Here is a 27,510-nt window from a genome sequence, read left to right on the forward strand (position 1 = left end):
TCCTGACATCTTTTTCTTTGTCAGTCAGCAAACTTTCATGGCTCCTTTCTGACGAGTTCACTTTCTCTCCTCAGTCATGCGGAGGAATCCCTTCGGCGTGGACATCTGCTGTCGAAAGGGGTCTCGGAGTCCCCTGCAGGAGCTGTACAACCCGATCCAGGTAAGCTGCCGGGCTTCCTGTCCCTGTGTGTCATCTGGTGGCGGTGGTGGGGTGTTGGCACTGAGAAGCTGCAAAATTGGCTTCTGGGGTGATCTGAAACTTCCTTCCGCTCCCAGCATCTGACCTGCAGTGGCTGCTTCCCTCACCTCCTCACCGCTGAACAGGCTGAGCATCCCTAAAAGGAAAATCTAAAGCCCAAAATGCTCCTATAAATCCAAAGCTTTCTGGTCACCAGCGTTTCCGGCCCCAGTAGGAAACGCCATGCTCCCGTGTCAGTCACATCCACGAAGCTGGCACCTTGGAAACTGCATAAAATTACCCTCGGGTGGTGCATCGGGCACATGAGGTCTGTGCATATATCCCAAAGTCTGAAAAAACTCCCACGTCCTAAACACTGTTGGGGCCAGCTTTTGGGTCAGAGACACTCAACCTGTGAGATTTCTGAAATTCCAGCCTGAAATGTTCACAGAAATGCCGCAGGGTGTGCTGGTTGACGCTTCCAGACCTTCGGGAGCTCTGGGCCCTGAGATCTGCGAAGTCTTGGGTCCTAGCAGTGGGACGTGGCTGGAAGAGCCCGCTGGGCCGGGCCGTGCCTCCCACATAGGTGCGTGTGCCACCTGCTCCCATGTGGGATAATCCCAGCGCGGTGACTGTGGAGGTTGGTGTGACTTGTCACTTTAGCAAGTGAGGTGCTGTCGGTAATAAAGGGTCCCTCTTGGAGCAAAAGAAAAACTCCCACAAAGGGGCAAAGTTAGGAGGCCTGGTCGCCATGCCAACCACCCCATGGCTTGCAAGCTGTGAAGTGGACGCTGGTTGGGGACATTCCTTAGTACCTGGCATGGGATCTGGTGGCGAGCATTCACAGCAGCCCCTCCGACCTTAGCCGTTGTGGGACAGGAAGGCGGCTCTGCATGCTCCCTGGGCCTGGCTTGGTGTCGGGTGCGAGTCCTCACTCTGTGGGCTGGGCCTGGTGGAGGAGCTCAGGGCCGGCCTCGAAGGTGCTGAGCTCTTAGAGCCATGCGGAGCTGCAGCTGCCTGTCTCCCGGCCTCTCGCCTGCCCCCTTCTGGAAGGGTGGACCAGTGTCCTCCCTGAGTCCCCTCCGCCCTGTGTCCCCTGTCTGGTGGGATGAGGCCAGATTCACCTGGGAATCGCAAACTTGGTGCTGCCCAAGGCCTCGGCTCTGCAGGGAATTTGAGATCAGGGCCTCCTCAGATGCCCAGATACTCTGGATGCTAAGGGCAGGGCTCCCGGGCCGTCTGTTTGCCTCTGTAGGCTCTGACCACACCAGGGACTTCCCTCAAGCCATGCCGAAGCTCTCAGCACTCCCACGCGAACCTGCTCTGGCCTGTGTTCGTGGGGACGCTGGGTTTCTGCCGTGCCCACTGCTCTGGGTGGGGGCGCTCTTCCCACTGTCTCCCCAGGACCTCACACAGCGCCTGGCGCCTCGAGGGGCCCCAAACCCCGTGTCTGAGTAGCAGAAGCCCTGCTCTCCCACTGTCCAGTTGCATGACCTGGAATATCCCTGAGTCTCTGTTGGTCAGTTTTTCCAGCTAGTGACGTGGCTTGCTGGGATGTTGGCAGGGTCGTCATGGTGATGAGTCTGGGCTCTATGAGACGTCGTTATGGTCACAAAGGTGGCTTCCACACTGGGAGCCTTGACTTCAGAGTCAGACCCGGGTTCGAAGCCTGGTGCCACTACTTCCTGTTGTGTGACTTCGGGGCAGTTCCATGCCCCTCTGGGACTGCTGTGGCGCCCAGGATACAGTGGGCGTTGTGCCCCAGGGGAGCCGTGTGGGCCTGGGTTTATCCACTGTCATCATCACACGGCCCAGTTGCAGCTCAGTGCCAGGTGCCGGGTGCAGAAAGGAATGAGGTTGGCTGTCCCTGTCGGTCCCTCTCTCTGTCTGCCAAGGTCAGCCCTACCCGCTGTCCCTGTAAGGTAGCTGTCCAGGGAGGGCGGTCTCCCCCTCATGTGCCCTGTGAGTGTCTGGCTGAGGGGCTCACATGGGAGGGGAGGGGTGGCCCTGGAGTCGCTGGGGAGAGAGTGGTGGGTGTGTGTCCCAGTCCCTGCCCCTCCTCAAGGATGCCCTGGGCACACTGCCCGGCCCTCAGCTGGCAGCCGGGAGAATGTCCCTGCAGGAAGATCACCCATTTCCCCAGGATGCTGCCTGGATGGCCTTTCTTTGGCTGGCTTCCTTTACAAGCTGCAGTTCCGTTCTTTCTCACGCAAGGTCCCTGCATGGCCCTCGCTGAGAATCTGTCCCGGGGATCTCAGAACGTTGGTGGCTGGAGGTGGAAAGGGCAGGAGTGAGCCAGGGCTCAGGGCAGTGAGTTAGTTTTGTGTCCAGGAGACCCTAATGGACTATGACCCGAGGGGGTCAGCAGGGTGCCCGGAATTTTCCCACCATCAGGGCCTTCGAAGCTGCTGAGCCCAGGAGGACTCTGTCAGAGGCAGACGACAGACCTTCTGCTCGCTAGGATCAGACTCTTCCCAGAAATGAATGCTGTTTTCCTTTTTCTGTGCTGCCTGGTTCTTTCTTCAGCACGTGCACTTGCTCTGGCGCTCCCTGGGGTTCAGAAACGTCTGGTGGGATCCTTCTTAGGCACCCTCAGCCATCACTTCCTCAGTTTATGCAAGGGGAAACTCAGGCCAGGGATTGTATAGGAGTGGTCCAAGACCACATAGCTTGTGGGGAACTCTGTAAGGACAAGCTACAGATCCAGGGTTACCAGCAGCTCCTGGCAAAGTTCTCTTGCAGAAAAAATTGCCTTATCCTCCTAAAAAACAAAAAGCAAACCCAGATTTTTCACCAGACAGGGGCTTAAACTTCCCTTGGGAAGATTGGCTATCATCTGATTTTATAAACCGGGATTTTCTTATTTTAGTGCCCTGCAAACCTCTAACCATTAAAACTACAATTGGTTTAAAAAAACAAAACGGCTTTGTAGTTGATATTCTTAGCAACACTGTACTGGGATGTCTTATAATTTTCCTGGCTCTTGGCTGTCTCCCTGGGCCCCAAAATAAAACGTAATTGTGGATCAGATCAGCTGGCGTGAAGTCACCGAAAGTTCAGAAGCTGCCAACTGCACATCTGTGGGCTGGGCACAGCTGTGGGCCACTGGGCTGGGCTCACACACCCGGGCATGCGGAGGGCAGAATTGGCCCTGACTGGCAGCTAGGGCAAGACAGCTTGTCCTCGCCCCTGCCCGTCTTTGCTGCAGCACTCTTGTGGCTCTGCCCTGCCCGCCTGGGCCTTTCTTTAGCACAGCGGCTCTTGCTCTGTGATTACCACGTGGAGGGCATGGCCTGGCTGACTGTGGTTTAAAGCAGCGCATCTGGGTTTGCTGGAGGTACAGCAGATCCAGTGGTCTGCTTGCTGTCTAGGGCTCTGGGGAGCAGTCGTGTCCCGGATCTAGTCGGATTCTGGGTGAGCTGTCGGGGGAAACAGCAAATCAGAAAGGAGCGGGCAAAGGACCCAGGCCACTGCCGAGATCTCCGTTGCTCAGTGTGGTCCCGTCTTCCGTGTGCTGAGGGGAATTTCCTTCTCCCTCAGGCGGGTTCAGGAGGCAAGGAGGCCGACGAAGAGGACAGAGCAGGGAAGGGTAGGCAAGGCAAAGGGAGACAGGGAGAAAGGAAGCCGAGTGCCCATTCCCTGGGCTGGTGGTGCGCGTCTCCAACTGTTCTGGGTGTTTCCCAAACACGTCCGAGTCTGATTTGTGGCGCCCTCTGTGCTGGTCGGGCCCTCTCCCTACCACGGAGCTGTAGCCCCAGCGACTTGTTGAATTTTTACAGCACTGAGAAGCTCTCTGGGGACCCCTCGTCCAGCTACCTGAAGCTCAGCAGTTCACCACAGCCATGCAGCTCCTCGGTGACAGAGCCGCCATCTGGCCTGGCCAGGTGGCGGGTGGGGCACTGCCTAGGGCCGTGTCTCTCCCAGGCGTTGAGGATGATCTCCCGGGCAGACTCCTCCCTAGTGAGTCAGGCTGAGGCCTGGCCCTGGGGGGCTGCTGTGGCAATCCCAGGGCAGGAGCGAGGCTTCGGGAAAGAGGGGACCCTGCCAGTGAGGCCTGTGACAGTCACGTGTTCCTCTGTGGCTTACTGAACCTGATCTTTGGCCAGGCTGGGAGACGCCAGGACCCTGGCTGGAGGGACAGCCCCAGGAACTCAGTTGCGGGTGGCACCCCCTGGGGACCCTTGGGCAGCCAGGACTTTGGTTGGGTGGAAAGCAATAGATTGATGAAAGCTTTTGAAGGCTTGGAGAGAGAGGTGGGAATGCAGGCAGCAGACTTGTGCAGCTGGGGATGTCCCGTGTGGGCCCTGAAGCCTCCCAAGTGTGCTGCTCAGCAGGGGCCTTTATGGAGGAGGAGGAGGGCTGCTGAATCCAGCTCTAAAGACACATAGGAGTATACACAGAGAGGAGGAGGAGGAGCTTGATTCAGGGAGAACAGCAGGAGCGAGGAGCAGGGACAGCCCAAGGCACTTTCAGAGAACTGGGGAGGGTTTGTGGCTGGGCTAGGGTGGCCTGGGCATTGTTTGGAGATGCAAGTGGGGTAGGAGGGCACCAAGGGCCTCTCCACCCTGCCTGAGGCCTTGGTGGGCAGCATACAACTCACTAACCAGCTCTGCTGCCCACTCGGCCGCCCCATACCCACGGAGCTCCTCCAAGGCTGGTTTCCCTTGGGGCCAGCACTGCCCTCTGAAATGAGAGCTCAGGGTCTGATCATGGTTCTCAGCCCTGCCTGGGTGCAGGGTCCGCTCGACCCCCCCCCCCCTGCGGTGTGGGGGGCGTGGCCGCTGTGGGTGTGTGGAGGTCTTCAGAGCGGGCTGGCCTTTGGTCTCCGAGTCTCATAACCCATCACTTTTTTTTTTTGGTACCGGGGATCGAACTTAGGACCTTGCGCTTTCGAGGCAGGCGCCAGAACCACTGAGCTAAATCCCCAGCCCTCATAACCCGTTACTTGAGAAGCAGCGCAGGGCAGACGTGCTGAGGTCGCCAACACTGGATTCCTGTCTTCCCCCCAGTGGCTGCGTCACTTGTTCCCACAAGGGCCCCTGAGGATGGGGGGTCACTTCCTCTCATCTGGTCGGGTGAAATCTGTGAGACAGGAACAAGCCCCGGGACTGGGACTCGATTCAGCCAGGCTTGGGACTGGGCTCTGCCTCCCCGGGCTCTCCGGGAGGCTGGTGCTGGGCCCAGTGCACCCTGGGGAGGGTGAGAAGGAGGAGCCACTGTTCAGCCCAAGCGCTGGTCAATTAATCCCTTCATTACCAACCACCTGGTAAATGACAGTCTGCCTAATTATCTTGCTTTGACCAACAGCTGTCCGCCAGCCAAGGAGGGCCTAATTGATTTCACTGTAGCCCGGCTCCTTGTTCAGAGAGATTACTTAATGTCAGCCTAGCAGAACGGCAGCTGGCGTGCTGAGATGGAGCGTTACATTAACCTGATCTTTCATACCGCGCTGGCCAGCACGCTTCATTATTAATGCAAATTACAACTGACCAGCAGGGCTCCTTGCAGAAGCAAGCGCCTGGCTCTGCCTCTTCTTGCAGCTCCATTCTTCCTGAACCACAAAGCTGCCCGGTCAGATTCCAAGTGGGCCAGGATGGATGGGCTAGAGGTAGATGCACCCGGGCCAGAGAAGAGCAGGGGAGGACTAGGCTGCAGGGCCTGGGGCTTCTCCCTGGCCTCCCTCACCTGGAAAGCAGGGGTGTGGTACCCTCGAGGTCCGCATGGGTCCAAAAGGTGGCCAGGGCCCCACCCAGGTCAGAGTTGGTGCTGTCCAAGGTTGGCCCCCTTGACTGGGTGCAATTAGCGATCCAGGGAGTTCTCCTCAGGGGACCTGGACCCTAGCTGGGCCCCTGTGCTGCAGGCTCAGACAGTTTGCAGATGCACATTTTGGATTTGGTTAAATAATCGTAAGATAAATGAGGCCCCTGCGTGGGAGCTGCAGCTGTCTTCTCTGTGAGGCGTGTTCACCGCCGTGATTTATCTTATGTCTCTCTGACTCTGTGTTGATTGGTAAGTGCGGTGCACGGATTTATAGGGCCATGAGGGCATGTGTGCATGCATGTGTATATGTGTGTGTATCCGCGTGTGGTGTATGCGCGTGCATGGCTACTCAACACACATCCTAGACAACGGGCAGGGGCAGCTTTTTTTGGGGGGGGACAGAGGCAGCTTTTATGGTTTGGAGAACTCCTGTAGTTGAGTTTGTGAGGGTCCCCAAGCCTACTGACACCCCAGGGTGACAGTGAGCAAATGTGCCCCCTCTGGGCGGAGCCACTGTTTGGCCCCTGGCCCCATCGATGGGTTTGGCCTGGGCAGTTGTTCTGTATCAGAAACTGAGGTTTCGGGAGCCAGTGACCTGCAGCCTGGTATACTCAGACCCGGGGCAGACATGCGCTGCCCTCGTGGGGCTCCCGTGTCCTGTGTGCAAGGCGTGTGACCTGTTTTCGAATGAGGAGGGCACGCGGGGGACGGCAGGACCTCAGGAGTTGGCAGACAGTCACACAGCTGTACAAGCAGCCATCGCCCGGAACCTCATCTCCTGAACTGTCCTCAATTATAAGGGGCCTCCCTGTCCATAATTTGATTTTTCTATACATGACACAGCGCAAGCCGCTTCTCAGCAGGTTGGAGTTTAACTCCAACAGCCGGGCAGAGCTGGAACAACGCCCTGGAGAGTTGTCAAGCTGTTTGTAGGAGAGACACTGCCAAGTCTGGGGGTGCAGGGTGGACACCCCCACCAGTTACTGAGGGGCTCAGGCCAATGGCTGGACCTTTCCCAGCACCGGAGACCCTCGTGGTGCAATAGGAACACAGCACCCATGGCTTCACGATGAAGGACTCAGCAAGCACACAGCATTCCAGGCACCTGGCAGGTTGCTCCGTCTGTGCTAATATTATTTGCTCAGAACAAACCTCCTCCAGGAAGCCGTCGCTGATTCCCCTGTGGGGCTCGCCTTCTAAACGATGCTGACCTTTGGCAGTGTGAGTCACACGCAAATTTGAAAATCTGATAGCTCCCTCTAAGTACAAAGAAAACAGGTGGAAACCATTGCAATATTCTGTTACTTAACCCAATATATCAAATATATTCATGTGATCATTTCTCCTGATCAATGAAAATGATGAAGATATTTTAGGTTCTTGGTTTCCTATGGAAGTTTTAAAACCTGTAGCGTGTTTGGCACTCAGTGGACAGCGTCTCTGTTGGGACTGCTGAGTGCTGAGCCGAGGGTCCCCTTGGACCGTACAGGTCTGTAAAATGCCCCTTGCTCCCTGCCCCCGCCCGTGTTTCCCTGCTTCCTGTCACTGGCAGCGGGCTTCCGGCCTGCAGACTCTGGCTGTTGCTGGTCTCAGGCGCCCATAGGTGCCGGGCGGCCACAGGAGTGCGGCGGCGTGGGCAGTGGATGGGTCCTTGCCAGGTTAGAGGGGACCAGGGTCGGTCATCCCGAGAGGCGCTGACCGTCAAGGAGGGGTCCACGTCCTCCGCCCCAGCATCCTCCCCGAAGTGTGAGTGCACGGCCACTTGCATCTGTCCCTGGGGCAGGGTGTGGGGCCCCACCTCTCTCTCCCCTCTGCCTTGCCGCCTCTGCCACAGTTTTGGGGTGCAGGCACTGATTCAAAGGACACCGAGCCCAGGGCACCGGTGCCCACTGATGCCAGCCCCACCCATCTTGATGCAGACGGCTGCAGGCCGCTGTTGCTAAAGGAGCCAGCGCTGTCCTTCCGGTTCTGTGTCCCTAAGTGACAGGCATTTGTGGGCCTCACATGCTGCCCACCAGGCTGCAGCTCTAAAATGTGTTTTTCCAGTGGTGGCGCACACCTGTCACCCCAGCACTCAGGAAGCTGAGGCAGGAGGCTCACCGGAGTTCAAGGCCAGCCTGGGATATATGGTTAAACTGTCTCAAAAAACAGAAGGAAAGGAAAAAGAAGAGAAGCTGCCTGCACTTTCTCTCCACTTTCTGCCTCCCCCAGAAACTCCCCAGGCCTCCATGGGTCAGCGTCAGACTGGGCATCCTGGAGCCGACAGGGATCCACCCAGGGGGAGAAGGTGCCTGGGGGCGTGGCCTGCGAGTGCTTCTGTGGGTTTGGAAGTTTCTTTTACTTCCAAACCCCAAAATGTTAGGAGGCCGCGCTTTAATGTTCCTTTTCGAGCTCTTCCCTGACCAGGCTGAGTCGTGATTTTCTCCTTGTCCAGTTTTCAGCCAGCCCCGGGGCTCTTGTCCCTGCTCAATGGGGTCATTGTTTGGCTGCCAGGAGCCAGGGCAGCTCTGGGCCTCTCTCCTGATGAACCAGGAGTACAGACAGGAAAAGCAAGTCCTGGACGGGCAGCAGGGAAGCAGGGGCTTAGTCTTGGGAGGGGTCGGCTGCCCTGGGTGGTAGGATCTGTGGGTTTCTGCTGACCCCAAAGGCCGGTGCCCCAGCCTCACTCTGACTCCAGGGAGAGGAGTTAGAGGACTTTGATAATGGTACCTTGAACGCTCACTTGTCCCCAACCAGGTGCCCAGGTGGAGTGCTGAACACTTGTAATCCCCGAACTCTGGGAGGCTGAGGCAGGAGAATCAAAAGTTTGAGCCCAGCCTGGGCAATTTAGCAACTTAAGGAGACCCTGTCTGAATGAATGGGTGAAGGAATGAATGAGTGCATGTATATAGAGCTGGGTTTGTTGCTCAGTGTAGAGGCCCTAAGTTCAATCCCCAGTAGCAGAAGGGGAAAGAAAAAGACCATGAAGCTCAAAGCTTTTGCGGATGGAACAGGTTTCTTTTCAAGCGCACTGTGAAAGTCTGTCAGCAAGGAGCAATGTGTAGTCTTTGCAGAGGGGCGCATTTGAGCTGGAGAAAGCCGATCTCTTCGCTAGGATGTGAGCCCACTCGAAGCTTTGTAATCCCGCAGTTGTCATTCTGCGGTCCACTGGGCAGCGAGACTCTCGCACCTGCTGGCTGGAGCCACCTTTGTAGGTCAGCAGGCTGCCGAGAGAAGTGTCCTGCAGAGCAACTTGCAGATGGTGCCCTGTGTTCTCGGGCCCCGCATCCCACAAGTCTTTCCCACTCAGAATCTGTGCTCCCTCGTGGCTTTCCTTTCACTCAGCAGAGGCCCGGAAAGAAGTGAGACTAATGGAAGGAACTGGCAGATACAGGAAGTTCGGGAGCAGCCAGCATCCCAGGACTCGTGGGCCTGGGGCCGGGACTGGAAGAGAAACTGCCCCAGGTAGCCCCGAGCTTCCCGAGCTTCCAGATGTTCCTCCACAGCTTCCTTTCCCAGTGCCATCCACAGGACCGACCTGGGCCTGGCGATGCTGTCTCCCACACCAAGGGCCAGAGAGCAGCTCGGTGAAGCCAGTTCGCCAACCTTCTTCTTAATGCAGAGCGTCTGGAGGAACAGAAACCCACTTATTTTCTGTACCAGAGTGAAGTATGTTTCTTTTTTTTCTGGCCCAAGTGTCAAAATGAGCTTACTTGGTGGATTGGTTTGTTCACTGTTTGTCTTATCAGGGAACAGCGTGTACTGTGATTTTCTTTTGGCTAAATTCAAAAACAAAAACCCTGGGCATTCAGGCCTAGGTAATCTGGAGATGAAGAGCAGGAGCGGACAGTGTGAGTGGATTGCAGCTGATGACCTGGGCTGTGGGCTGTCCTTCCTTGGGACTGTGAGGTGACCAGGTCAGGGAGGGGTGACCAGCATCTTGCTAAGATGAGGGCCAACCAGAAACAGCCCCGCACATGCTGCCATCTGTCATCCGATCACTGCTCCACCCCGCTTGTCTTTTATCAGTCTGTTGATCAGATCTAATTGCTAAATATCATGGTCTGAACCCAGCGCAAACCCTGGAAGGGCGTGGGAGGGTCCTGGGGTGGGGGGTCCTACAGAGCACAGCCCCCCATGTGCGGGCAAAGGGTCTTTGGGGCAATAAAAGCTAGGCCAGCCTTGGAGGTGAGGGCGTGGAGCCCAGGCAGGGGATAGATGAGGACTCTGTCCCTGCTCCCTGCTGCCGCCCCCAGCCTGGCTTCTAATCCAGGTCGGGGACACCTGAGGCTGCAGGCTCTGTCCTGTCCGGAGCACCAGCCACGCCCACCTCCCCTGGTCCTCCAAATCCACGGATGCTTTACCCTCTGTGGCCAAAGGGACCTTGCAGAGGTGATGAAGAGTTTTAGATGGCTCCCAGCATCAGGATAAGGGAGAGGAGGCTTTTATATCCCAGATTCCCAGGTTATTTCCCTCTCATGCAAATGAGGCACTGGGAAAATAGTCCTGTCAACCTCATTCTTAGCCTCACCCACGTGGAAACTGAAAGATGTCTGCTGACTGATGAGCCCACATGCAAATGAAGGGTTGAAAAGAGCATCTTCTGATTGGTCCTCCAAACAGCACTGGATTCAAATGAAAATAGCAAGTTTCTGATTGGCCTAAGATTCGCGTTTGTGATTGGTTTTGTGTGCAGTGGCACTGGCTTCACTGTCTTGGGAGTGTCCCTCCCCGTTGCCCTGTCTTGTAAGGGGCGTTTGCCCCGAATCCTGCGGGTGGCCGGATGAGGAGGCAGGCGTGTCAGAGCTGGCAAGCACGCGTGTTCCCTCTGGGTTCAAGCAGAGCATCTCTGCTGAGTTCAGGCCCAGGGAAGCCTGGGAGACGTGGGTCATCGGGGAGCGGCCTTCTCGCAGCACAGTGAGCCTGGCTGTGGGGCTGGAGCTGCACTTTCACCCCCTGATTCATCCAAACCCATCGTAAAGGCGAAGCTTCTGAAGTGGAGCCATCCTAGGCCCAGGACAGTCCACACTGATGTGGACGTGGGTTCTGCCTCCCTCCGGGAAGTGTTTCGTGGGTCCCCTGAGGTGCTGCTGAGACAGTGCAGCCCAGACCCTGCCCGGTGTGAGACGCTGGCTGACTCTCAGGCCCCTGAAATTCAGATTGGATTGCACTTCTGTGGATGGGATCCTGTACACAGGAAATGCCACGACTGGGTGTAGCCAGTACATCAAAAGATCTTTTTAAGGGCAGAGCAGATACTTGGAGCCCACGCTGTTAAAGACGTCAGGCTTTCTCTCCTGGCTTCCTAACGCTCCAGGTCTTCCCAGAGGCCCTTCATGTAGAAGCTTCCTTGTAACTCGCCAGTCTACCAGTGTCATGGGGTGGGGGCGTGGTGTCTGTGGCCTGAGTGTACCCTAAAGGTTTGTGTGCTAGAAGCGTGGTCCCCGCTGGGATGAGGGGGGGAGTGGGAGCCTCAGGGGAAGTGATCGGGTCAGTGGGTGCTGCCTTTGGAAGGAAGGGCTTCTCGCTGGACCCAGGCAGCTCCCCTGAGAGTGGTACTGAGCCCGGCTTCCGGCTTCCGGCTGGTGAGGTGAACTGCCCTTTGCCCGCACTCTCTCCAGGGTGCTTTTTGCTCTGCAGCCTCGTTGTGCTGTTTGTACCTTCTGCCTCCAGCACTGTGGGCTAACAGAACCCTTTTCTTATTACACATGTGCTAGGTGCATGACAAGGGTGTGCAGGCACCTAGCAGCGTCTGCCACCACGTGCCTCCATCCAGGGTTGGCAGCTCCTGCTCCTGTGGCCAGTCCGCGATGGTCACAGAGCTGCTCAGGTGGCAGGGCAGTGAGTCTGAGGTGCTGCTGTGAGTCTGCGCATTCCTCTCCAGAGGGGCAGCTCGAGTTGCCTGTGCAGGGCCATGGAGTGAGTGTCTGAGGTCTTGGGGCAGCTGCTCCACTGTCCTGGACTGAGCGATACATAAATGATGGGTGTGGCTGGGCTTGGCCACAGCGAAGTCCCAGGTTCGAGCCCAGCCTCACCCTGCACCAAGGGTATTCCTGAAAATCAAGAAGGCACTCCTGTCCCTCTAAGAATGAGAATCATAGTGCCTCCCGCAAGCGACGGCCAGGCAGTGACAGCTGTGTGTAAACTGCAGCGTTCTGTGCAGGACTCGGTGAGTGCTCTTTTATCGCCCACATGGCGTCACAGGCCGCCGTGGTAGACCCATCGTGTGTGTGTGTGTGTGTGTGTGTGTGTGTGTGTGTGTGTGTGTAGCCTGGGGCGCCAGCTGCTGGCTGTGCTGTCTGCAGATGTGCTGTAGAATCAGGAAAGGGTCATCTCATTTCACCACCGAATGCAGTGGACTCCCCAAGCTGCCCTTGAAGTGAGGAGCCCAGGCCTTTGGGGAGGCTGAGGATGCACCGCCGGGCAGAGCGCAGATGCCCAGGGCCAGCATGGTCAGCACGTCTGCATCTCCGCACTGCGCATGCCGCTCTGGGCTCCACACCAGGGGAGCCGTCAGAGCGATCTTGTGAAGAAGCCGGTGCATAATCGGCAGGAGGAGGAGATGGGGTGGAGCAAGCAGATGGTGCAGGCCAGGAGCCCCATCAGATCACTGGAGAACCACAGGGCGGGCCACGAGATGCAGCGCTCGCGGGCCCCTTCTTAGGCCTTCTTGGGGGCAAAGCAGGTTGCTCCCTGGAAAGCGTCAGGTGGGCGCCTGGAACGTGGTTGTTGAATGAGTGAGCGAGTGGTGCTTCCCACCTTAGCAGATGAATGAGAGGGAGAGGGTGAGCAAGGAGGTCAGAAGGCGAAGGTGTCCTGTACGATGCGGCCACAGGCACAGCCGCCCCAGATGGAGGCCATGGACAGTCACGGCCCAGGGCCTGGCTCCGGCCTTCCTGCATTTCAGCTTGAGGGGCGGTGACAGCATCTCCCTGGGGCCTTAGTCACCAACTCCCAGCCTCTGGGATGAGGGGTCCGGGCTGGGCGCCTTCCGGGTACAGGTGCCGGCTGGGCTGCCCCTGCCGTGCCTCTCCTCTGCGGTGGCTCTGCCGGGTGGGCACATGCCGGGCCTCCCCTCACAGACACCAGTCCCGCTGGGGAGGCCCTAGTGGCTCCTGAGAGGGCTTTGTCTCCAAACACAGTCACAGGGCGGGCAGGGCTCGAATGAGAATTTAGGGGGCGTAACGCAGTCGATATGGCAGGTAGAGTCAAACTTTATTATTGTTGTTATTAGTTTAGTTTTTGAGGCAGGGTCTCACTATGTAGGTCAGGCCGGCCCAGGCTGGCAGTGATCCTCCTGCCTCAGCCTCCTGAGTGCTGGGATGACAGGTGTGCACACCACACCCAGAGGCCGGTGTCTTTTCACAGAAAGACATCGAGGGCCTGGAGGTTCTGAGAGTCACCCAAGCTCACACAGTGGGGACGCCAAACCCCTGTAAGGACACTGCCGGGCACACGGTGTCCTGTTTGTTCGCAAAAGACACAGCCTCCTTATTAGCTCTGGGCTCCTTTTTCTGTGTGGACTTCAAGCATTAAAAATACATTTTTGAAGAACTATTCTGGATTTCAGGTTTCCATTAACGACGACTGGCTTTCTCCCAAGTTAGTTTGAGCTATTTGGGGGGAGGTTTTATAGACCTTTAATAAGAAAAGCTTTCTTAAAACCTCATAAAACCTTCCATACAATTGCTTCTGACCAAACTCCCTCTTACAATTATGTCACTAGCAACTTCTTTTGAAAAGAGCAAGACTTTTGTCCATTCATGTCAACGTGAAAAGCAGCATTCACCGGGCCTGGGCAGGAGGGCAGCCGTGAGACTACGGCATCCGGCAGGAGTGAAGCAGCCGGGCTGAGACCCGGCCTTGCAGGCGCCTCACGGTTCTTCCACACGCAGCCTGTTTGCTGGGGACGCCCCGGGATCAGCCTGGTTTCTCGGGTGATTTTCCAGTAGACAGCTTTTTAGAGCAGGTTTAGAATCACGACAGAATCCAGCCAAGATGCTGAGACTTCCCGTAGCCTCCCTGCCCTTACTGCGAGCCCCCGCCCTCCTCGGTGTGTGGACGGGCCTCAGTGACATGGCCTGGTTGCCCAGGTCCCCAGGGAGCAGGAGGGCTGCTGCTGGGCTGTGCGTCCTGGCCGTCATGCATCATGGCTTCCCTGCCCCAAGCCCGCCCTGTGCACATTCATCCTCTTCCGTCCTTGGACCTTTTTAGTGTCTCCACGATGTCTACCGCTGGGCTCACACACAGTGTAGCCTTTTTGAATTGGCTGCTTTCCCTTCCTAATGTGCATTTATGTTTCTTCCACATCTTTTCACAGCTTAATGGCTTGTTCCTTGTCAGGGCTGGGTAATATTCCGCTGTCTAGATGTGTCAGGGTTCTTTTGCCTGCTCCCCTCTGAGGGATGTCTTGGTAGCTTCCAGGCCTTGCGGGGTTTGGGTGTGAATGGAGTTCCAGCTCTCCCAGATGTTCCAAGGGCTGTGCTTCCTGGATCTCACGGGAGGGTGTGTTGACTTTTGCTCGTTTCCGTCCAGCTGAGCTGGCACGTGGACAGGACTGCCCCCCAGCAGGGCAGTGCTTCCTCTCCCTGGAGGCCCCCATACCAGGCCCAGTTGCCGCCAGCAGGTCCTTCAATACAGTGACTCCGTGTCCCTCAGCCAGGGGACTCCGGGGACTGCACAGCAGAGTCCTGGGGTGCTTGCTCCCTCCCTTGGGGCCCCAGCACATGCCCGCAGGCAGATGGTGGAGGCCGCTGCCCTGCACCCTGGCAGGACAGCGCCCGTTCTGACAGTGGGTGGCACTGGTTGGAGCAGCAGTGGCCATCAGAAGAGCTGCTGCTGTTGCTATTTCTTGAGCCCTTGCTCCGAGCCAGTGCCTTGCACAAGGCCCTGCAGTGATCACAGTCCTGAAGCCGGATACCTGCGAGGCGGCTGATGGCAGAGAGAGAAGCGGGCAGACAGCTGCTGGGTCCCGGGCTACGAGGGTGGCAGGGAGCCCTGGCCACGCCCACCCGCCCACTGGTTCTGCAGGCTGTTTCTGCCTCCAAGACAGGAAAAAGGGCAAAAGCTCTCTATTCTCAGCCGGCAGGCACAACACGAGCCTCTTGGCGCTGTCGGGGTTCGGGTGCCTTTCCAGCTTCCTTCTCTGTGCTCAGGAATTTTGGCTCTAGGCCATGGAGGCTCGGGAGGAATGTTTCTGTCATTCGTGGTAACAGGATGTCGCCTTCCTCCGGCAGAAGGGTCAGAGCCTCGGCTCCCTCCGTGGGCAGTGGCACCTCAGCAGAGCCCCTGGCCCTCCAGCATTGTCCCGGGCCCATCCTTCCCCTCCTCCCTGCAGGATCTGGTCTCCCTCCTCCTTGTGTCTCCTACCCCAGGCCCTGTGCAGGTCCCCTCCTCGGCTCCCTTGTTTCAGGCCAAGGGGTTCGCTGTTCCCCAGTACATCCCTGCCTCCTTCATAGCCCTGTGCCCCCCGTGACTGTTTTGTGCCTCTTTGGTTATCTGTTGAGTGCTAGGGCCTCGAGGCAGCCTCCATGCCTGTTGTGGGCCTAGTGCAGTGCCTGAAATGGACGACTGCCAGCCTGGGGAGGCCAGCACCCCATACTGCTCTACAGCTAGCATCGGACCCATGGACCTACCCCTCACTTTGCTCCCCGTGTGTGCCGTGGCTCTCCCCGGCTGTTGCTGCATAACAAATGGCACGAACTTTGCCTTGCACAGTGACACCCATTGTACCCAGGCCTGGTGCAGCTGTGTGGTTGGGGAGCCCTCAGGGACGGATCAGTGCCCCCTCCAGGGAGTGCTCACCAGAGCAGGGTCGACTGGCTGCTCTGAGCCCACATGTCCAGCTGAGTTCATGGCAGGCCAAGTCCTCCTGGCTGCTTCTCACCTGATTAGGCCAGACCCACCCTGCAGGCTTCCCTTTCATGAACAGCAGGAAATCACTGAAGGAGATCAGCGACCTCTGCAGGATCCCATCGCCTCTGCATATCATGGAATCCTGAGCACGCTGTCCTGCCAAGTCTCCAGGTCCACCCACTCTCCAGGAGAGGACCATGTGGGGCTTGAGTATCTGGGGCAGAAACCACTGGGCTGTCACAAGAGCTGTGTGTCCTAGGGAAAGTCTCTTACCCTCTCTGTCCCGTTACCCATCTGTAAGGTAGGAGCCACAGTGCTGCTTCCTCCCCGGGTTTGCTGTGAAGACTGAAGGAGTGGATCTACGTCCATTCCCAGTGGGGCTGGACCCTCGAGCAGTGTGAACTGGCACAGGTGACAGCAGCCCTGGCCCACGCTTAGATATCCGGGTCATCGGCTGGCTGGAGGGATGGCTGAGGAGCGGTGGGGGCTGTCCCCGAGCTCGGGAAGGGGCCGTTGCTGCAGGAGCGCCCATGGCTTCCACTCCGCAGGGCGACTGGACACAGCCCAGGGATGCCATGTCACCTGTGCAGGTTGCAGAGCCTGGGCCCGCAAGCCCTGGCTTGGTCTCTCCTGGACACCCCAGAGCCGAGAGCAGGGTCCTCCTCTCTGTACAGAGCCTCTTCGCCAGGGGGTTTCACGGAGACTGTCTCAACGCCGGGCATGGTGGGTCATGCCTGTCATCCCAGCATTCAGGAGGCTGAGGCAGGAGGGTTGCCGTGAGTTTGAGGCCAGCCTGGACTACACAGGGAGACTGTTTCAAAAGATTATGGTCCCAAACTGGAAGAGGCAGTTTGCCAACACCGAAGGGTTCCTGATGCCCCCAGACGAGGCCAGGCCTCCTCCCCCTAGGACTCCGTGGCAGCTGGCCCTGCTGGCCCTGTCTCCGCTCCGTGACTGCTGCCCTTGGAGCTGCAGGAAGACGAAGCCGTGCCCAGGAAGGTGTACAGGTGTGGCTTCCTGAGCCCTCAGCTCGTCACTGTGTGGGTTCCCCTTGGCCCTTGGTCCCCTCAGCCCGGCCCTCTGGAGTCAGGACGAGCTGAGGCCCAGCGAGCCGCCCACTCCCTGCGGATCCCAGCCAAGGCTGCAGGAAACCCCAACCTCGTCCTTCCCAGGCCTCACCGGCTCCCCCGTCCGGAGCTTCCAGGAAGAGCTCCAGGACGGCCCAGTGCCCAGTGCATTTTGGAGCTGCTTCCTGTGAGATCAGTGAGAATTTTGAGAGAGACGGTGATGGCTGAGAATCAGACCCACCTGGGAGCTTCTGCGCGCAGTTGCTCGGGTTGTGCACTCACAGCCAGCCTCCGCTGTTCTCTCCAAATGGGTCTCGTCTGCTCTGCACTCCACGAGCCCTACTGCGGCGGCTACAGGCCCAGCGCCCGGCGGAGGGATCTAAGAAGAACCTCACGCTGCCTTTGTCCAAGGCGGAGTTCTCACAGAAGGACGGCAGCACTGACCCTCATGTCCCCATCAGGCGGGAACCGGAAACGCTCGGCGGCGTGGAGGCTGCCTGGGCTCCGCCCCAGGGCTCGGCCTTGCAACCCCCAGGAGGGACGGAGGGCGCCGGTCGGCAGGAGGACGACCTGCTTCTGCACCGCGCAACACTTTCTTGGGAGGAGCCAGGGCTCCGAGCCGGAGCTTCCTTCTGCTCTAGGAAGGGGAAGTGGCTGCATGGCCCCAGCGGGAGCTGCCACTGGAAAGGGTGGGGACACCGGCTTCTGGCAGACCTGGGAAAATTGCCCCCCCCCCCCCCCCCAGTTCCTGAGAGTGAACCTGAGCCCTTTGAATTGAGCTACATCCTGAGCCCTTTTTTAATAGTTTATTTTGAGACAGGGTCTTGCTAAATTGCTAAATCGCCCAGGCTGGACTTGAACTTGGGACCCTCCTGCCTCAGCCTCCCTTAGCGCTGGGATTATAGGCGTGCACCACCCCGTCCAGCAGGGGCTCTTCTCTCTTGGTGGACAACGTAGGGTGAGGATGCCCCTCTGTACGTGCCACACAGGCCCCGGCACTACAGGGCCGGGTGACGCTGCTCAGTCCTCTCCCTGACACCCATCCCATCCCAGGGGCCGGGACTTACTGCTCCTCCCCTCTTCTGAGCAGTTAAACAAAGGCTCACACTTTTCTGTGGATACAGAACCGCAGATGATCTTTCCTCAGGAATGTTGGCAGGAGGAAGAGAAGGGGGAGAAAGAGCAGCCTGATTTCCGCACTTTGGATGTTTTTAGATTTCTCTTTCATGTGTGTTGGTCCTCGCAAGGGTTGGCTTGGAGTGGCCCAGCCCCTTCCTGCCCCGGCCTGGAGATTCCGCTGTCTCCTTCCCCGGAAAGTCCCCACCCCCCTTCCTGTGCCTCCCGTGCCCTCTGCTTTGCTCTTAACCCACTGTATTCATGCAGCTCGTGTACTGAGCACCTGCTATGTGCCAGCCCCTCTCGCAGGTACTTGCCACCTCTGAGGAACAATAGACCCAGGCGCTGGCCTCAGAGCATGGTGAGGACCAGGGACACTATTGGCAGTGGCCTGTCCACTGTCTCCCGCTGGACTGAGTGCCACCCCTGTCCATCTGGGGTCGCTGGTGCCTGGCGGGCTCCCAGTAGGCACTGGGCACAGCCGGGGTCCAATCCGGGCTCTCAGAGGTGGCTGTGCCTCCCTGGGTGCCCTTGGGTGACCATGGAGAGGGCAGGGGGAGAGCTGGCTTGGCCACTGCTGACCCCGAGAATGCAGGGCCCAGTGGGGACCGCAGGACGCTCAGGGTCCACACCTGCCCTGGTCTTTGCTGGGTCCTTGCCGTAGCTGTTTCTGCTCTGCAGTGCCCAGGGTCGTGTCATTGTGTGCCCTGGGTTATCTGGTGGTGACAACTCTGATGCCACCTCATTCCAGGACAGAGGGGTCTCCTGAGCCCCAGCATCGGGTGGGTAGCATCTACGCATGTCTGTGACCTGCACCCTTTCTTCACTCACCTGGCTTGGGAGGGACCAGGAAGAATGGGGATGGATGAATGAGTGAGTGTGTGAATGTGTGGATGAGGAGTGTGTGAACAAATGAATCCGTGAATGAATGAGTGAGTGAGTGAGTGAGTGTGTGTGTGGAGGCTGTAAGGCTTCCCCCTGGAGAGCTGTAGCCAATGTGAAGGTGATACTGTGTCCTGCCAGCTCCACTGCCCTCTGAAGTGTCATTGTCCCATCACCTCATCAGTGAGAGCCCAGGGAACCCTCAAGTTCAGCACAGCTCCACCGCCCCCAGGCGTCAGGAGGTGGCACACGCCCAAGGCTCCCAGCCTTTTAACACAGGAAGGACCGCGGTGGCCAGGCATCCGCAGGCAGCCACCTCCTCCTGCAGCTGGATGGAACGAACCTCGTGTTTCCTGCCATGTGGCAGGTGACAGTGCTGGGATGCAGCTGTGAGCACGTTTGCCAGCACCAAGCTCAGCTGTCCGGGAACCCCATTTCTCCCTTGTTACTGGGGTCCTCGGTATGGGTTCCATCTAAGGAGTGAACCTGCTGATGTTGGGGCATGGCCTGGGGACCGCTCAGGAATCAGCTGTGGGTGACCCACTTCTCTGTGTCCTGTCCCAGGGGCATTGGCGTGGTCCTCACCCCAGGCTTCCAGGCTGGGCAGGGTGCTGCTGGGTCGGTGCGGTTGAACCCACCATCACCACTGCCGAGAGCTGGCCCAGGCTCCGTGGGTGGTAACTGTGACTGTCCCATCTTCCAGGCCAGGCCTGAGAGGCTTGGAGAGGGGACAAGAAGGACTAGGCCTGGGCTCCCATGCTCATGTCCCTGTCGCTCAGCACCGCCCAGCAACCCCCCAGGGTCCTGCCCACACCTCCACCCCACCCCACCATCTCTGACAGTGGCCGGGTGGGTCCACTCTGAGCCCAGGAAACCTCTGTGCACCCTTTGCTTTACCGGGAAGGCTGAACCCGGGACCTCCAGAGTCCTGACCCTGTGTGTATCTGCTCTGGCGTTCACTGTCCCTCTGTCCTGCCAGCCTCTGAGGGGCCACACGCTCTCCTGAAGGCCCCTGGCCCGGGGTGCACTCTGTGCTGTCCATCTCTGCAATGGCTCTGTGGCCGAGGCAGATGAAGAGGTGGGAAGGGACCCGAGTTCCCTCTCCAACACTCGGTTTCTCTGTATTTATTTGGGCGAATTGTGTATCATGGGGAAGCCCAGATGCGGGGCTGTGTGGGGGTGGTGTGTGCAGGGTGGGGTGGGCTTGGCACAGTCACGTGTGGGATGTGGGTCTCCAGTCCCTCAATCCCAGCGGTCACCCTTTCTGTCCAGTTGGCGGCTCCTTTCCTTCGCTGTCACTGCCATTTCCAGCTGATGTTTTTCCCCTTCTGCTTCCTAAAACCAGAAAGCTGTGCCCTGTCTTCAGAATGGCTTTGAGTTTAATAGACCCAAATGCCAGCGGCAGGCACGGCTCCAGAAAGCTGTGCACACGTGGTCTCTCCTGGAAATGTCAGCCCTGAGTGGGAAGCTCGGAAATGTCAGCGCCGAGCGTCTCCCGCCCTGCTGCTCCCGGCTCCGTGCTCCTGGGACTGGGCTCCAGGAACTGATCCTGCAGCAGTGATGCTGCAGTTGGGTACGTGAGCAGGACCAGCCCGAGAGCCTACACACTGTGTCGTTGCAGTTACGTGGGGCCTCTGTGAAGGGCCCAGCTGTGCTGGGAGCAGCTCGGTGGTTGCCCAGGGTGGGCCATGGTGGAAAAGACTCAAGCCTTGTGGTGGCGATGCCCTTAGGGATGCAGTTTACATTCACTGCTACTCCATCAAACCGTGCTTAAAATGGCAGAATTGATTGTAAATTACACCTCCAAATATTGATAAAGACAAATTTTTATGTTTGTTTTTTGAGGTGGGATCTCACTAAGCTGCCCAGGGTGGCCTTGAAGTCTCGATTCTCCTGTCTCAGCCTCCTGAGAAGCTTCCATTATAGGTGTGCACCACCGCAAGTTTTAAATGAGAAAATTATGCACCTAACTGGTCATGAACAACATGGTTTTAAAAAATGGAGCAGAGGCCGGGGATTTAGCTTAGTGGTTCCCGCACCTGCCACCCAAACGCAAGGTCCCGAATTCGATCCCCGGTACCAAAAATAAAAAAAATGGAGCAGAGGACGCAGCAAGGCAAGTCTGGGTAGGATGCAAATGTCAGCTGAAGAGGGGTTGGGCTCCAGCTCCTGGGTGGGGGCACTTACTGGGCATGCACATCTGGTCCCAGCACCGCTCCAAAAAATTTTTTTTTAATGGAAAAATTTTTTATTAAAGTCTACACACAGATCTTATATTTTTGTAGAATTAACTCAAAATGGATCATAAACCTATATGAAAGAAATGTGAACTTATGAAACTCCTAGAAGAAAACGCTGGAGAGAATCTAGGTTCTACCAGGAAGGACTGATAAGCCGGACTTACTAATATTAACAGTTTCTGCTCTTCCAAAGACACCGAGAGAACGGAAAGCTGAGCCATGGAGGAGGGCACATGTGCAGAACGTGTCTCTTGAAAGTAGACTGGTAACCCAAATTCACCGGGAGTTCTCACAGTTGGACTTGGTTAAAAAAAGTCAACAGCTGAGCACGTGAAAGGGTGCATACGTTGCTGCTCTGAGGGAGTCAGTCACACCTTAAACTGCAATGAGATGCCCCTCAGTGCGCATTACAGTGGCCAGAACCAACACACTGACAGTGAGTTCTCCCTCTCCCAGTAGGAGGGGAAAATTCTACAATTCTTCTTGTGATCCCAGCACTTGGGAGGCTGAGGCAGGATTGCCATGAGTTTGAAGCCAGTCTGGGCTATAGTGAGACCCTGTCTCAAAAAACAAAAACAAAACCTCAAAAGATTATACAGGAGGAAGTACATAGGCTATATGCAAATTCTATCCCATTTTATATAATGGGCTTGAGCACAACTGTTGATTTTGGTATGGGGCAGGGGGAAACGGCATCAGTTGTGTCATTGTGAACACAGGAAAAGCCTGCATAGTTCTTCAAAGGTCGGGGAATGTACAAAGCGAACCCCCAAGATTGAGTCTGGGTGGTTGGGATATAGGCGATTTTTTTACCTTTGAAAATTATTTTGGGGATTTATCATTTATTTTACAATACACTTTGGCAGTGCATTGCTTTTGAAATTAAAACAATGGAACCTGTTTTTGAAGTGGAGAAAATTGTGCAATTACAGTCAAATAAAGGTTGCTTCAAGTTCAAGGTATATTTGCAATTGCAACTTATACTCAGAAATATTTTTTAAAAAAGAAATATTTTAAGGGAGAATCCATCACAGCAGTGCTGTGCCCGCCATGCACGGGCTTGATGCATTTCGTGTACCTCTCAGAAACCCTCGGGGAGCTCTGGCCCCCACCCCACCCCATGGAGGAGCAGGCACAGTGGGTTATTGCTCGTGTTCCCCAGACCCGCCTCTGTCACACCCCAGGGCCGGGCTGTTGGCGGCAGTTAGGGTTCTTTCCATGTGCTCTTTTCAAAATGTCAGCGCTGCTCTGCCGTAGGAAGGGCAAACTCAGTCATTCATAGGAAAATGGATGCACCTCAAGACCAGAATGTGAACCCGAGGTAAATCAGACGCACAGACATAAGTCTCCATGGTTTCTCTGACATGAGAAAACAGAAGTGTAAATAAAGAGCAGGATAAAAGGCAGATAGCAGGAAACAGGGAGATGGGTCTTTTGCAGAAGGGAGGAGGACCAAGGGCCAGAGGGAGGAGGGCAGGCAGGGGAGGGGGTGAGAGAAGAATTAGGATTTGGCTGCGGTGCACCGGCTTCTCACAGGGAGCGGGGTCGTTCCGCACTGCACACATGGACTAACGAAAGTAAAAAGCAAAAGTGTGAAAACACTCTCAGTACATTTCCAGCGCTTCCATCTTGGAAGCTGAGAGAATGACTGTTCAGTGTTCCTATTCACATACCAAAAAAGGTTCCTTATTTTCTTAGGCCCTGGGGTCTTTCTCCCTGAAGTTTCCTACCTGGGGCTCCCTCTGTCCACAGCTCTGCTTCTTCCTTCCTTGCGAGGGGAAGTACTTGAGTTTCCTTATTTCTGCTGGGGTTCAGGGGTGTCCTCTGCAAAGAAAGGGACCCATTTGGTCTCCTGGCCCTGACTGTGGGCCACCGGAAGCTGCTGTTCTCGGAGGCTCCCACGAGGGGCTGGGAGTTGGAAACCCCGCAGGGCACAGGGCTTGGCCCCTTGTTGTTCCTCATTCATCACCGTCCTTCCTGCTGCCCTTGGGCCAGGGCAGCACCACCTGCAGCTCTGAACATCTGTCGTCTGTCCCTGGAAGTTTCCAGGCGCCCACCTTTCATGCACCTGGCTGGCCCTGTGCTCCCGCAGCGTTTGGGCTCAGATGCCACTGCCTCCACGGACCTGTGCTCGCTGGCCGCCCCGATCTGCTCAGTGGCTCCCGGCGCCCCCTCTATTCCTGGCTGCCGTGACTGATATGTGGCCAGCTCTCCCTCGTCACAGGCAGAGTGGCTCCTGTGCATCTGCAGGCACTGCTCACCTGGGCTCCCTGCGGCTGGAGATCCAGGGCCCGGCTGGCACCTGGGCCGACCGGCCCCTGCCCACAGCGTGGCCTTGGCATCAGACCCTGGCAGGGGGCGGTGTCCCTGAGTGAGCAGCAGGATGGATGGGGAGAGTGGCAGGGCCTAGTGTGGATCTACACCTGGAAGCAGAGTTGAGGATGGAGCTGGTGCAGCGCTGGAGATGTCGCTGGGCATTTAACTGAGCGACAGCAGTGCCCGGTGTCTGCCCTGGCTGGGCGCCTGCTGGCTGAAGCCCTCCAGGGCTGCACCCTTCTACAGGTGGGGAAACTGAGGCTCAGGAAGGAATGAATGTGCCCAGTGCAGAGCCGGGCCTCCCACCCTTCCGGGAAAAGGTGTTTGTGCTGGAAGCAGCTTGGGGAGAGGCCCCACAGGTGGGGCAGCACCCCGTCTTTATCTTGGGCCCTCCTGAGTTGACTGTCTCTGCACTCAGCCCCCCGGGCCGCGGGCTCCAGCCTCTCCTACTCCTCCTGCCCTGGCAACGGACTGATCCCCCTTCCCTTGAGGCGAGCCAGGACCAGATGAGCGCTTTATGAAAAGGAAATTAAAGTAGAAAATGAAAGGATAAACAAACCTCAAATGAGAAACCATCATCTCGAAGCAGATGGGTCTCAGCTTGTGGTCCCCGCCCCCAAAGGGACAGCTCTGTCCCGCAGCCATCCGGGCCCCGGCCCCAGCCCCGGCCACTCACCAGCTCCCATGCTGTGGTCGCTGCCGCACGGGGTAGCCTTGGCGGACACGTGGTCCTGGGCCAGCTCCCCACGGCTGGCCCTGTGGCGCCTCTCTCCCTCCTGCCTGCTCTGCATCTGCCCACCGTGCTCGCCCTTTGCACCCTGTCCTCCCTTGTCCTTGTCCTTGCCGGCTCCTGGCTGTCCTTCAGGCCTTAGAGTCACTTCTCCGAGTTAACCAGGTGCTTTCCTGTCTCCCGTTGCTGTCATAGAACACCCAAGGCCGGGTCTTTCGTAACGCATGGAGGTTTATTGGCCCACGGCTTGGGGACCCCGGGTGTCAGGAGGGTGGCCCTGGCCCTGCTCCAGGCCTCCTTGTTGCCCTTGATGTGGCAGGGGCGGCGCGACTCCCCTCCCGGAGCCTCAGTGCCGTCTGCCGTGGGGCACCACGTGCAACCCTCATCTTTCTTCCTTCTTAACATTTTTTTTTTGGTACCGGGGATCGAACTCAGGACCTCGAACTTGCGAGGCAGGCAGCAGCACCACTGAGCTAAATCCCCGGCCCCTTCTTAACATTGTTTATTTGATTCTGGAAATGGAACACGGGGCTCACACCTCACAATGCACTTCAGTCCTTCTGTTGTTCATTCATTCATTCTTGAGACAGGATCTCACTCACTAAGTTGCCCAGGCTGGCTCTGAACTTGTGATCCTCCTGTCTCAGCCTCCTGAGTAGCTGGGATGACAGCTGAGCAGCACCACGCCTAGCTCTCGTGAGCTCATCTAATCCCAATTATCCCTCCAAGGTCCTGAATGCCACTGACCTAGGGATTGGAGGATTTGATTTCCATGGTCTTCGGGAGGACACTGAAACTGTCGTGCCCTCTCTGGCCCTGTGGGGCTCTCTCTGACCACAGTCGAAGTCACACTAATCTCTCACACTCATCCTGCACACTCATCCTGCTGCTTGCCCAGCACAGTCAGGACCGGCATGCCAGGCTCCACACTGACTCCCCAGGGCTCATGGGGCCGTGGACCTTGTGCTCTCATCCACCCACTCATTTGCTCAGTCGTTCGTTCAAGTACTTCTTGAGTCCCTGCTCTGTGCTGGGTGCTGTGCCAGGTACTGGGGACACAGCCAGGTATGAACCACGATACCTGCCCCCACTCATCTTGTGTCTGTTACCTGAGTATTCAACAGCCAGAGTAATGACCACTCCTTCCCTGCCATGTCTAAGGGTGGCAGCTGCCAGCCACTGGACAGGCTTCGGTGTGTGGGAGTGAGGTCCCCATCATGGGAAGTCTTCACCAAGAGCCCGGATGCAGAGCTGCCTACCTTGGTGCTGGAGGATGGAGACCTGGGAGACCCATTCCCCATGGGGCCAGGGAGAGAGTGGGCCAGGCTGCAGCCTAGACACGGTGCCTGTGTTCTCCTGACCAGAGCCCACAGGCTGCTCCAAAAAACGGGGCTCTGTGAGCTCACTTTGGGTGAAATAAATTTCCATATAAAAAATAAACCTGGAAAGCAAATTTTTACGTACGCTTTTTTTTTCAGATGGTAAAATGATAGGTTTGGAAAGACTGAAAGCAAATTGGAAGCATTTTAATTTCTCTACCCAAAGACAGTTATTGTAAACATTTAAATCCATCTTTCTGCAATCTTTTTGGATGAATATTCAGAACTGTACATTTCTAAGAGTGGGATTCACATCTTATACCTGGTGCTTTTCACTTGATGGGTTGTGAGCATTTTTACTTTGCTTAGTGTTGTTCCAAAGTGAGATTTTCCCTGTGCTGTGATGCTCCCCCTGCCACCTTGTCTTCTGACCTAATTGGGCAGCTTCCTTCCCATGGCCACACTCACAATGGCGGCCTGAGAGGGCAGCTTCCCATGGCCACACTCACAATGGCGGCCTGAGCACCTGGATGGAGGCTGTGTCTTCTGTGACCTGGCCTTGGAAGTCAGAGTGGTCACTCAGGCTCTCTCTGTCCACGACACAGGCCTGCCCTACTCTGTGTGGGAGGGGGCTACACAGGGACATAGGGACAAGGAGGTGGTAGTCACTCAAAGCCACCTTGGAGATCTGGTCCCCACCCCTTCCTGTTTCAGTTGCTTCTGAGCTGCTGCCGGGGATTGGGCACCTCTGTTACTTCCTGCCTCACCTGTGTGGAGGACACATGGTCCTGAGTGCCTCAGGCAGCTGGTGTGGGCCGGTGCCACTGCACCCCTGGTCCTCTCAGGGCCCCTGGGCTTTCAAAGTCAAGGAGCAACGTGGCCATCTGGGCCATTCCCAGAGCTGTCCCATGGGCACTTCCTTCCTGGACGTTTGCATGGCTGACCCCTGGTGGGGAAACAGAATTCAACCAGAGACCCCTGGGAAGACCAGGAAGCCAGCAAGGTCTGAGGGGACAGCAACAGGGCTGCCAGACCTGAGGATGAAGCTGGAAGAACACACCCAGCCCCGTCAGTTCCCCCAGCTCCCTCTGCCCTCCGTTTCCTGCTTATCCTTGCTATTGGAGCAACTGAGGCACAGGTCACCAGCAGCCAGGTGACCTGGTCCATGGCAGGCAGAGGAGGGTGGAGAACAGAGAGGAACAGTGAGAGGGGACAGGAGACCTGGCAGGTGTAGCCCGGCTGTATTTTTCGGAGCATCACTGGGGTGCAGGCCGGAGTTGCAGAATGGAAGCCTGCCTTGCTGTCAGCATGGGGTGGTTTCTTTCTTAATAACAATCAGAGTCATAGTCTCAGCTGTATCGTGTGTTAAGGACTTCCTGTGCAAGGGCACTGTATTACATCACAGCGCGTTTTACACGTAGTATTTCTAATTTTTATAGCCAGTTTGCTAGGCACGTGTTATTAGTCTGTTTTAGAGTGTGGAAAGACTTGGGCTGCTGAGCAGCCCTGGTGGGATTAGCCTCAAATGCGCAAATGACCCTAAATCCAAGCACTTTTCTATAAAGCAGCTGAACCCAGCCTAGCGGTGACCGGTGTGATTTCCTTTCATGGCTTTCTTGCACAAAGGAGGAGGAGGAGGAGGAGGAATCCCTGACACCCAGCTCCTCTAACAATCATTGCTCAGGCCTTAGTGCACAGAGTTGGGCAGAGCATGAGCCTGGTGTTGGCACCACAGTTGAGGGGCCAGCAGGGCCCTGGCACAATGGACTGGGCACGGTGACCTTGCACACTGCAGGTCCCCTCAAGGTGGTAGGGAATTCCGTGCCAAGGCTACTGTGGGCGGAGGAGGCTGCTGCAGATGGGCGGGCGTGCGGGGGACAGGGAGGCAGGGGTGGGGATGGGGAGTGGGCTGCGGGGGCGACGCAGCTGCGTGCTCAGCCCTTTGCAGTCGTGAAAATCACCTGTTCTGTCTTCCGGTGAAAAGCTTCAGAACTCCCTGGTTGGTCTTTGTTTGTATCCTCTGGGTTCTTTCTGAGTGTGTGTGTGGGGCGTTGCCCTGAGGACCCCG

At 57.0% G+C, this 27,510-nt stretch overlaps 1 protein-coding gene across 4 annotated transcripts in view; it reads left to right on the forward strand.

Annotated features, from left to right (window-relative positions):
• Positions 1-27,510, forward strand: part of Chst11 (carbohydrate sulfotransferase 11) — a 151,625-nt gene that overhangs the window by 77,389 nt on the left and 46,726 nt on the right. For all 4 annotated transcript variants that reach the window (XM_004844822.4, XM_004844821.4, XM_087192740.1 and 1 more), the window contains exon 2: positions 75-160. In XM_004844822.4, the coding sequence (XP_004844879.1) occupies positions 75-160 (86 nt within the window). The remainder of the gene's footprint in view (positions 1-74; positions 161-27,510) is intronic.

Source organism: Heterocephalus glaber, unplaced genomic scaffold (genome assembly GCF_053883595.1).
Source record: "Heterocephalus glaber isolate CG9 unplaced genomic scaffold, H.glaber_assembly_v1.0 deba00001572, whole genome shotgun sequence".
NCBI classification, from domain to species: Eukaryota; Metazoa; Chordata; class Mammalia; order Rodentia; family Bathyergidae; genus Heterocephalus; species Heterocephalus glaber.